We start from the raw sequence: 12083 nt of genomic DNA on the forward strand, positions 1-12083 counted from the left end.
GGGTGTTGTGGGTCTGTTTTGGAGGATGTGTTTATATAGAGGGGTGTTGTGGGACTGTTTTGGAGGATGTGTTTATATAGAGGGGTGTTGTGGGACTGTTTTGGAGGATGTGTTTATATAGAGGGGTGTTGTGGGACTGTTTTGGAGGATGTGTTTATATAGAGGGGTGTTGTGGGACTGTTTTGGAGGATGTGTTTATATAGAGGGGTGTTGTGGGACTGTTTTGGAGGATGTGTTTATATAGAGGGGTGTTGTGGGACTGTTTTGGAGGATGTGTTTATATAGAGGGGTGTTGTGGGACTGTTTTGGAGGATGTGTTTATATAGAGGGGTGTTGTGGGACTGTTTTGGAGGATGTGTTTATATAGAGGATGTTGTGGGACTGTTTTGGAGGATGTGTTTATATAGAGGGGTGTTGTGGGACTGTTTTGGAGGATGTGTTTATATAGAGGGGTGTTGTGGGACTGTTTTGGAGGATGTGTTTATATAGAGGGGTGTTGTGGGACTGTTTTGGAGGATGTGTTTATATAGAGGGGTGTTGTGGGACTGTTTTGGAGGATGTGTTTATATAGAGGGGTGTTGTGGGGCTGTTTTGGAGGATGTGTTTATATAGAGGGGTGTTGTGGGGCTGTTTTGGAGGATGTGTTTATATAGAGGGGTGTTGTGGGACTGTTTTGGAGGATGTGTTTATATAGAGGGGTGTTGTGGGACTGTTTTGGAGGATGTGTTTATATAGAGGGGTGTTGTGGGACTGTTTTGGAGGATGTGTTTATATAGAGGGGTGTTGTGGGACTGTTTTGGAGGATGTGTTTATATAGAGGGGTGTTGTGGGACTGTTTTGGAGGATGTGTTTATATAGAGGGGTGTTGTGGGGCTGTTTTGGAGGATGTGTTTATATAGAGGGGTGTTGTGGGGCTGTTTTGGAGGATGTGTTTATATAGAGGGGTGTTGTGGGACTGTTTTGGAGGATGTGTTTATATAGAGGGGTGTTGTGGGACTGTTTTGGAGGATGTGTTTATATAGAGGGGTGTTGTGGGACTGTTTTGGAGGATGTGTTTATATAGAGGGGTGTTGTGGGACTGTTTTGGAGGATGTGTTTATATAGAGGGGTGTTGTGGGGCTGTTTTGGAGGATGTGTTTATATAGAGGGGTGTTGTGGGACTGTTTTGGAGGATGTGTTTATATAGAGGGGTGTTGTGGGACTGTTTTGGAGGATGTGTTTATATAGAGGGGTGTTGTGGGGCTGTTTTGGAGGATGTGTTTATATAGAGGGGTGTTGTGGGACTGTTTTGGAGGATGTGTTTATATAGAGGGGTGTTGTGGGACTGTTTTGGAGGATGTGTTTATATAGAGGGGTGTTGTGGGGCTGTTTTGGAGGATGTGTTTATATAGAGGGGTGTTGTGGGACTGTTTTGGAGGATGTGTTTATATAGAGGGGTGTTGTGGGACTGTTTTGGAGGATGTGTTTATATAGAGGGGTGTTGTGGGACTGTTTTGGAGGATGGTGGGTGGATGTGAAATGAAGCTCACGTTATTTAAATCCGGTTGAAGCAGCTGTGACTCATTGTTGCAGACATCAACAGTGCTGCTTTCAAAGAGAAACTCTCTCTCTCTGTCTCTCTCTCTCTGTCTCTCTCTCTCTGTCTCTCTCTCTCTCTCTGTCTCTCTCTCTCTGTCTCTCTCTCTCTCTCTCTCTCTCTGTCTCTCTCTCTCTGTCTCTCTCTCTCTCTCTCTCTGTCTCTCTCTCTCTGTCTCTCTCTCTCTCTCTGTCTCTCTCTCTCTGTCTCTCTCTCTCTCTCTGTCTCTCTCTCTCTGTCTCTCTCTCTCTCTCTGTCTCTCTCTCTCTGTCTCTCTCTCTCTGTCTCTCTCTCTCTGTCTCTCTCTGTCTCTCTCTCTCTCTCTCTCTCTCTCTGTCTCTCTCTCTCTCTCTGTCTCTCTCTCTCTGTCTCTCTCTCTCTGTCTCTCTCTCTCTCTCTCTCTCTCGAATGAATTATCCTTCTTGATTGTCTCGCTGTCCCAGATTCTGTGGTGCCCACTTGCTACGGACTAAAGATAGACAGTTGTGCTCTGGTTGGCTTCATCTCCTGATTGTAGACTGTTTCCTGTTTAGTGGTGTTATGCTGTAAGGTATTGAGCCTCCCCTGATGGACTAGAAGACTGTGTTTCTCAGGGTAGCCAGTCGAATATGCCGAACCGTGTGTGTACGGTGTATATACAGTTGAAGTCAGAAGTTTATATACACCTTAGCCAAATACATTTAAACTCAGTTTTTCACAATTGCTGACATTTAATCCCAGTAAAAATTCCCTGTTTTAGGTCTGTTAGGATCACCACTTTATTTTAAGAATGTGAAATGTCAGAATAATACTAGAGAGAGTGATTTATTTCAGCTTTTACTTCTTTCATCACATTCCCAGTGGGTCAGAAGTTTACATACACTCAATTATTATTTGGTAGCATTGCCTTTAAATTGTTTAACTTGGGTCAAACGTTTCGGGTAGCCTTCCACAAGCTTCCCACAATAAGTTGGGTGAATTTTGGCCCATTCCTCCTGCCAGAGCTGGTGTAACTGAGTCAGGTTTGTAGGCCTCCTTGCTCGCACACGCTTTTTCAGTTCTGCCCACAAATTTTCTATAGGATTGATGTCAGGGCTTTGTGATGGCCACTCCAATAGCTTGACTTTGTTCTCCTTAAGCCATTTTGCCACAACTTTGGACGTATACTTGTGTTCATTGTCCATTTGAAAGACCCATTTGCGACCAAGCTTTAACTTCCTGACTGGTGTCTTGAAATGTTGCGTCAATATGTCCACATAATTTTCCTACCTCATGATGCCATCTATTTTGTGAAGTGCACCAGTCCCTCCTGCAGCAAAGCACCCCCACAACATGATGCTGCCTCCCCCTTGCTTCACGGTTGGGATGGTGTTCTTCGGCTTGCAAGCCTCCCCCTTTTTCCTCCAAACATAACGGTGGTTATTATGGCCAAACAGTTATATATTTTTTTCATCAGACCAAAAAGTATGACCTTTGTTCCCATGTGCAGTTGCAAACCGTAGTCCGGCTTTTCTATGGCGGTTTTGGAGCAGTGGCTTCTTCCTTGCTGAGCGGCCTTTCAGGTTATGTCGATATAGGACTCGTTTTTACTGTGGATATAGATACTTTTGTACCTGTTTCCTCCAGCATCTTCACAAGGTCCTTTGCTGCTGTTCTGGGATTGATTTGCACTTTTTGCACCAAAGTACGTTCATCTTTAGGAGACAGAACGCGTCTCCTTCCTGAGCGGTATGACGGTTGCGTGGTCCCATGGTGTTTATACTTGCGTACTATTGTTTGTACAGATGAACGTGGTACCTTCAGGCGTTTGGAAATTGCTCCCAAGGATGAACCAGACTTGTGGAGGTCTACAATTTTTTTTCTGAGGTCTTGGCTGATTTCTTTTGATTTTCCCATGATGTCAAGCAAAGAGGCACTGAGTCTGAAGGTAGGCCTTGAAATACATCCACAGGTACACCTCCAATTGACTCAAATGATGTCAATTAACCTATCAGAAGCTTTAAAAGCCATGACATAATTTTCTGGAATTTTCCAAGCTGTTTACAGGGACAGTCAACTTAGTGTATGTAAACTTCTGACCCACTGGAATTGTGATACAGTGAATTATAGGTGAAATAATCTGTCTGTAAACAATTGTTGGGAAAATTACTTGTCATGCACAAAGTAGATAGTTTGATAACAAGAAATTGGTGCTGACCAATTGTCTGAAGAGACATCTAATTTGCTTTTGAGCCTATTCATTGATGGAAATACATTTGACATTCTTAACGGGTCTATAGGTAAATTTGCCTAGTTTGAGCGGAAAATCCGTCTGACGTCGGGAGAACTACTGCCGCAGCTCCTCAAACCGTTTGTTCGTTGCTGCTGGAGTGCTACGTGTGCTTTCATAAGCCCAATCAGTGCGCAACATTTTCTGCGTGTTAACTGTTTTGATCACCGTTTTTTTTTTAAAGAGGTACTATTTTTATTTTCTCAACCGGTAATTGAAGCGCGCTTCCCATTCGTTGTTCAAGAATAACGGTATAGGCAGTCTTCAGCGCATCGTCACTTTGCAAAGAGCTGGAGGTAGTTTGCGTTTTATGGAAACGAATGTTTGACACTTGAAAGTTTTACTTCACATTAATATCAAATGTTATTTATTACATGCGGTGTAGACCGTGAAATGCTTACTTTAAAAGTCCTTAACCAATAACGCAGTTTATTTTTAAAGTAAAAAAATATTTTGCTAACAATAAATAAAATGTTCTTTTACCAAAGTATTATTATTTTTTTAAGTAACATAAACGAGGCTATATACAGGGTGTTACGGTACAGAGTCAATGTGGAGGCTATATACAGGTGGTACCGGTACAGAGTCAATGTGGAGACTATATACAGGGGGTACCGGTACAGAGTCAATGTGGAGACTATATACAGGGGGTACCGGTACAGAGTCAATGTGGAGGCTATATACAAGGGGTACCGGTACAGAGTCAATGTGGAGGCTATATACAGGGGGTACCGGTACAGAGTCAATGTGGAGGCTATATACAGGGGGTACCGGTACAGAGTCAATGTGGAGGCTATATACAGGGTGTTACGGTACAGAGTCAATGTGGAGGCTATATACAGGGGGTACCGGTACGGAGTCAATGTGGAGGCTATATACAGGGTGTTACGGTACAGAGTCAATGTGGAGGCTATATACAGGGGGTACCGGTACAGAGTCAATGTGGAGGCTATATACAGGGGGTACCGGTACAGAGTCAATGTGGAGGCTATATACAGGGGGTACCGGTACAGAGTCAATGTGGAGGCTATATACAGGGGGTACCGGTACAGAGTCAATGTGGAGGCTATATACAGGGTGTTACGGTACAGAGTCAATGTGGAGGCTATATACAGGGTGTTACGGTACAGAGTCAATGTGTAGGCTATATACAGGGTGTTACAGTACAGAGTTAATGTGGAGGCTATATACAGGGTGTTACGGTACAGAGTCAATGTGGAGGCTATATACAGGGTGTTACGGTACAGAGTCAATGTGGAGGCTATATACAGGGGTATTGGTACCGAGTCAATGTGTGAGGGTACAGGTTAGTTGAGCTGATATGTAGGTAGAGGTAACTGTATAGATAATAAACAGAGTAGCCACAGAGTATACAAGGTGGCGAATGCAAATAGTCCAGGTAGCCATGCCTTGCCTTGCTTCTCAAAGTAGCCGAGCCAAAATCTGTCGAAGAGACACTGGCGGAGGGGTGAAGGAGAGAGGGAGCTAGAGATGGGAGCTAGAGATGGAGAGAGCTGGGATAAGATAATGAATTGTACAGTTTCTCTTACGTACCGTGATACATTTTTGTTTTAGGCCCTTTCTGGTTTTCTTTGCAAGTTACGTTTCCCAGCCATTTGTGTGGGGTTACATTAGACACTCTATATCAACAAGTACAGTACTGCCAAAGTATTCTGCACATCCCAGAGCTGGAATATTTCTGACGTTGGCCTGGCAATCTGCCACCAACTGCTTGGAACATCAACACAACATGAATCACTACTCGAGACAGAGGGCATTCCTCTACAATGTGTTCAGTTTCCCACCGCACTTCTGTGTCCCCCTGAGCTTCTGTTTCCCCCCTGAGCTTCTGTTTCCCCCCGGAGCTTCTGTTTCCCCCCGGAGCTTCTGTTTCCCCCCGGAGCTTCTGTTTCCCCCCGGAGCTTCTGTTTCCCCCCGGAGCTTCTGTTTCCCCCCGGAGCTTCTGTTTCCCCCCGGAGCTTCTGTTTCCCCCCGGAGCTTCTGTTTCCCCCCGGAGCTTCTGTTTCCCCCCGGAGCTTCTGTTTCCCCCCGGAGCTTCTGTTTCCCCCCGGAGCTTCTGTTTCCCCCCGGAGCTTCTGTTTCCCCCCGGAGCTTCTGTTTCCCCCCGGAGCTTCTGTTTCCCCCCGGAGCTTCTGTTTCCCCCCGGAGCTTCTGTTTCCCCCCGGAGCTTCTGTTTCCCCCCGGAGCTTCTGTTTCCCCCCGGAGCTTCTGTTTCCCCCCGGAGCTTCTGTTTCCCCCCGGAGCTTCTGTTTCCCCCCGGAGCTTCTGTTTCCCCCCGGAGCTTCTGTTTCCCCCCGGAGCTTCTGTTTCCCCCCGGAGCTTCTGTTTCCCCCCGGAGCTTCTGTTTCCCCCCGGAGCTTCTGTTTCCCCCCGGAGCTTCTGTTTCCCCCCGGAGCTTCTGTTTCCCCCCGGAGCTTCTGTTTCCCCCCGGAGCTTCTGTTTCCCCCCGGAGCTTCTGTTTCCCCCCGGAGCTTCTGTTTCCCCCCGGAGCTTCTGTTTCCCCCCGGAGCTTCTGTTTCCCCCCGGAGCTTCTGTTTCCCCCCGGAGCTTCTGTTTCCCCCCGGAGCTTCTGTTTCCCCCCGGAGCTTCTGTTTCCCCCCGGAGCTTCTGTTTCCCCCCGGAGCTTCTGTTTCCCCCCGGAGCTTCTGTTTCCCCCCGGAGCTTCTGTTTCCCCCCGGAGCTTCTGTTTCCCCCCGGAGCTTCTGTTTCCCCCCGGAGCTTCTGTTTCCCCCCGGAGCTTCTGTTTCCCCCCGGAGCTTCTGTTTCCCCCCGGAGCTTCTGTTTCCCCCCGGAGCTTCTGTTTCCCCCCGGAGCTTCTGTTTCCCCCCGGAGCTTCTGTTTCCCCCCGGAGCTTCTGTTTCCCCCCGGAGCTTCTGTTTCCCCCCGGAGCTTCTGTTTCCCCCCGGAGCTTCTGTTTCCCCCCGGAGCTTCTGTTTCCCCCCGGAGCTTCTGTTTCCCCCCGGAGCTTCTGTTTCCCCCCCCCGGAGCTTCTGTTTCCCCCCCCCGGAGCTTCTGTTTCCCCCCCCCGGAGCTTCTGTTTCCCCCCCCCGGAGCTTCTGTTTCCCCCCCCCGGAGCTTCTGTTTCCCCCCCCCGGCGCTTCTGTTTCCCCCCCCGGCGCTTCTGTTTCCCCCCCCCGGCGCTTCTGTTTCCCCCCCCCGGCGCTTCTGTTTCCCCCCCCCGGCGCTTCTGTTTCCCCCCCCCGGCGCTTCTGTTTCCCCCCCCCGGCGCTTCTGTTTCCCCCCCCCGGCGCTTCTGTTTCCCCCCCCCGGCGCTTCTGTTTCTCCCCCCCGGCGCTTCTGTTTCTCCCCCCCCCCCCCGGCGCTTCTGTTTCTCCCCCCCCCCCCCCGGCGCTTCTGTTTCTCCCCCCCCGGCGCTTCTGTTTCCCCCCCGGCGCTTCTCCCAAGACTAACAATTACGTGATCTAGATTCTGAGCAATATTATTCTCGGACACAGAAATATATCCAAGTTAATGCAGGTAATTGACATGCGAACGATGCTGATGGAACCGTTTGTCTGCTGAATGTATTGCGTTTTCCCTCTCTGGGTCCAGATAGACTTCCTGCAAGGCCAGAGGAAAGCTCTGATCGTGTATAGTTGATACTGTCTGTTAATAGCGTGGGATGTGTTTCTCCTCCAGGCTCAGATTGCGTTCCTCCAGGGAGAGCGGAAAGGACAGGAGAACCTGAAGAAGGACCTGGTTAGGAGAATCAAGATGCTGGAATACGCTCTCAAACAGGAGAGGTAAGTTACAGACCCCAGTGAACAACTGTGGTCCCAGTTAAAACTGTATTCAAGTGTCAAACTCCGGTGGCACGTGAGACAATTTCGATGCTAGCTAATAAACATATATAGATGACATTTTGATTTCTAACGGTGGCCAATGGGAATATGACGTTCAAAGTGGCTCTGACTCATAGTGAGGAGCCTATTGAAACGAAACGTAGCTAGCTAGCTTCATAAAGATATTTTGTTGATTTCAGGAAGTCTAAAGGAATAAATGACCGAGCTATAAATCCAGCTTGCCGGATATGGGTAACTGTCAGGGATATAGATCCCGTATTCAAGCGTTTAAGGTGCCACTGGATCGGTCGGCGGGCCCCAAACGGATCCAAATGCAAAAAAATAAATAGATTAAAACGTTACAAATTGCAGATTCACATTTTTGTTTTGCTCATTATTACTTTTTCTACCTAAAATACCTCATCTTTTGTGACAACTGGGGCGTCTTCTCCTTCAGTGTGGGACTTCACGGTGTGTTGACAGTCATTGATCTACTGTCGTTTTGCTGAACAACCCCAGCAGTATGTGGACACCCCTTCAAATTAGTGGATTCGGCTATTTCAGCCACACCCGTTGCTGACAGGTGTATAAAATCAAACACACAGCCATGCAATCTCCATAGGAAAATATTGGCAGTAGAATGGCCTTATTGAAGAGCTCAGTGACTTTCAACGTGGCACTGTCATAGGATGCCACTTTTCCAACAAGTCAGTTTGTCGGTTTGCTATAGCTGCCCCGGTCAACTGTAAGTGCTGTTATTGTGAAGGGAAAACGTCTAGGAGCAACAACGGCTCGGCCACAAAGTGGTAGGCCACACAAGCTCACAGAACGGGACCTCCGAGTGCTGAAGCACATGAAATTCATGTTACCTCATTAGGCTAGCTGTAGCTAGCAATCTGGGGCGCTTTCAGCAGGACGTAACGTTTCGTAACAATCTGATAGAAATACGCTATGTAGAACAAACACGCCTCTGACATGTTGAATAATGTTATCTCTATTAAAATGTCTATCTGCAACGTTCAAGAATGTTTTGCATCTGAATGTAACCCTGGTAACATTACCAGTAGACTACTGAATGTAACCTTGGTAACATTACCAGTCTGCTGAACGTAACCCTGGTAACATTACCAGTCTGCTGAACGTAATCCTGGTAACATTACCAGTAGACTACTGAATGTAACCCTGGTAACAGTACCAGTAGACTGCTGAATGTAACCCTGGTAACATTACCAGTAGACTGCTGAATGTAACCCTGGTAACAGTACCAGTAGACTGCTGAATGTAACCCTGGTAACAGTACCAGTAGACTGCTGAATGTAACCCTGGTAACAGTACCAGTAGACTGCTGAATGTAACCCTGGTAACAGTACCAGTAGACTGCTGAATGTAACCCTGGTAACAGTACCAGTAGACTGCTGAAGGTAACCCTGGTAACAGTACCAGTAGACTGCTGAATGTAACCCTGGTAACAGTACCAGTAGACTGCTGAAGGTAACCCTGGTAACAGTACCAGTAGACTACTGAATGTAACCCTGGTAACAGTACCAGTAGACTGCTGAATGTAACCCTGGTAACAGTACCAGTAGACTACTGAATGTAACCCTGGTAACATTACTAGTAGACTACTGAATGTAACCCTGGTAACATTACCAGTAGACTGCTGAATGTAACCCTGGTAACAGTACCAGTAGACTGCTGAATGTAACCCTGGTAACAGTACCAGTAGACTGCTGAATGTAACCCTGGTAACAGTACCAGTAGACTGCTGAACGTAACCCTGGTAACAGTACCAGTCTGCTGAACGTAACCCTGGTAACAGTACCAGTAGACTACTGAATGTAACCCTGGTAACAGTACCAGTAGACTGCTGAACGTAACCCTGGTAACATTACCAGTAGACTGCTGAACGTAACCCTGGTAACATTACCAGTAGACTGCTGAATGTAACCCTGGTAACATTACCAGTAGACTACTGAAGGTAACCCTGGTAACATTACCAGTAGACTGCTGAATGTAACCCTGGTAACAGTACCAGTAGACTGCTGAATGTAACCCTGGTAACAGTACCAGTAGACTGCTGAAGGTAACCCTGGTAACAGTACCAGTAGACTGCTGAATGTAACCCTGGTAACATTACCAGTAGACTACTGAAGGTAACCCTGGTAACATTACCAGTAGACTACTGAAGGTAACCCTGGTAACATTACCAGTAGACTGCTGAACGTAACCCTGGTAACATTACCAGTAGACTACTGAATGTAACCCTGGTAACAGTACCAGTAGACTACTGAATGTAACCCTGGTAACATTACCAGTAGACTGCTGAATGTAACCCTGGTAACAGTACCAGTAGACTACTGAAGGTAACCCTGGTAACAGTACCAGTAGTCTGCTGAATGTAACCCTGGTAACAGTACCAGTAGACTGCTGAATGTAACCCTGGTAACAGTACCAGTAGTCTGCTGAATGTAACCCTGGTAACATTACCAGTAGACTGCTGAAGGTAACCCTGGTAACATTACCAGTAGACTGCTGAAGGTAACCCTGGTAACATTACCAGTAGACTGCTGAAGGTAACCCTGGTAACAGTACCAGTAGACTGCTGAAGGTAACCCTGGTAACAGTACCAGTAGACTGCTGAATGTAACCCTGGTAACAGTACCAGTAGACTGCTGAATGTAACCCTGGTAACAGTACCAGTAGACTGCTGAATGTAACCCTGGTAACAGTACCAGTAGACTGCTGAATGTAACCCTGGTAACAGTACCAGTAGACTGCTGAATGTAACCCTGGTAACAGTACCAGTAGACTGCTGAATGTAACCCTGGTAACAGTACCAGTAGACTGCTGAATGTAACCCTGGTAACAGTACCAGTAGACTGCTGAATGTAACCCTGGTAACAGTACCAGTAGACTGCTGAATGTAACCCTGGTAACAGTACCAGTAGACTGCTGAATGTAACCCTGGTAACAGTACCAGTAGACTGCTGAATGTAACCCTGGTAACAGTACCAGTAGACTGCTGAATGTAACCCTGGTAACAGTACCAGTAGACTGCTGAATGTAACCCTGGTAACAGTACCAGTAGACTGCTGAATGTAACCCTGGTAACAGTACCAGTAGACTGCTGAAGGTAACCCTGGTAACAGTACCAGTAGACTGCTGAAGGTAACCCTGGTAACAGTACCAGTAGACTGCTGAAGGTAACCCTGGTAACAGTACCAGTAGACTGCTGAATGTAACCCTGGTAACAGTACCAGTAGACTGCTGAATGTAACCCTGGTAACAGTACCAGTAGACTGCTGAATGTAACCCTGGTAACAGTACCAGTAGACTACTGAAGGTAACCCTGGTTAGATACATTACCCTGGTAACATTACCAGTAGACTGCTGAAGGTAACCCTGGTAACAGTACCAGTAGACTGCTGAATGTAACCCTGGTAACATTACCAGTAGACTACTGAAGGTAACCCTGGTAACATTACCAGTAGACTACTGAAGGTAACCCTGGTAACATTACCAGTAGACTGCTGAACGTAACCCTGGTAACATTACCAGTAGACTACTGAATGTAACCCTGGTAACAGTACCAGTAGACTACTGAATGTAACCCTGGTAACATTACCAGTAGACTGCTGAATGTAACCCTGGTAACAGTACCAGTAGACTACTGAAGGTAACCCTGGTAACAGTACCAGTAGTCTGCTGAATGTAACCCTGGTAACAGTACCAGTAGACTGCTGAATGTAACCCTGGTAACAGTACCAGTAGTCTGCTGAATGTAACCCTGGTAACATTACCAGTAGACTGCTGAAGGTAACCCTGGTAACATTACCAGTAGACTGCTGAAGGTAACCCTGGTAACATTACCAGTAGACTGCTGAAGGTAACCCTGGTAACAGTACCAGTAGACTGCTGAAGGTAACCCTGGTAACAGTACCAGTAGACTGCTGAATGTAACCCTGGTAACAGTACCAGTAGACTGCTGAATGTAACCCTGGTAACAGTACCAGTAGACTGCTGAATGTAACCCTGGTAACAGTACCAGTAGACTGCTGAATGTAACCCTGGTAACAGTACCAGTAGACTGCTGAATGTAACCCTGGTAACAGTACCAGTAGACTGCTGAATGTAACCCTGGTAACAGTACCAGTAGACTGCTGAATGTAACCCTGGTAACAGTACCAGTAGACTGCTGAATGTAACCCTGGTAACAGTACCAGTAGACTGCTGAATGTAACCCTGGTAACAGTACCAGTAGACTGCTGAATGTAACCCTGGTAACAGTACCAGTAGACTGCTGAATGTAACCCTGGTAACAGTACCAGTAGACTGCTGAATGTAACCCTGGTAACAGTACCAGTAGACTGCTGAATGTAACCCTGGTAACAGTACCAGTAGACTGCTGAATGTAACCCTGGTAACAGTACCAGTAGACTGCTGAAGGTAACCCTGG

The 12083-nt window shown here is 47.0% G+C and overlaps 2 protein-coding genes across 2 annotated transcripts in view; both read left to right on the forward strand.

The window, feature by feature from the left end:
• Positions 1-12083, forward strand: part of heatr5b (HEAT repeat containing 5B) — a 364356-nt gene that overhangs the window by 145741 nt on the left and 206532 nt on the right. The gene's annotated exons all lie outside the window — the stretch shown is intronic.
• Positions 1-12083, forward strand: part of LOC129865722 (striatin-like) — a 93046-nt gene that overhangs the window by 29920 nt on the left and 51043 nt on the right. Inside the window, exon 2 of the mRNA XM_055938727.1 lies at positions 7485-7588. Within this exon, the coding sequence (XP_055794702.1) occupies positions 7485-7588 (104 nt within the window). The remainder of the gene's footprint in view (positions 1-7484; positions 7589-12083) is intronic.

Source organism: Salvelinus fontinalis, chromosome 1, assembly GCF_029448725.1.
Source record: "Salvelinus fontinalis isolate EN_2023a chromosome 1, ASM2944872v1, whole genome shotgun sequence".
Taxonomy (NCBI): Eukaryota; Metazoa; Chordata; class Actinopteri; order Salmoniformes; family Salmonidae; genus Salvelinus; species Salvelinus fontinalis.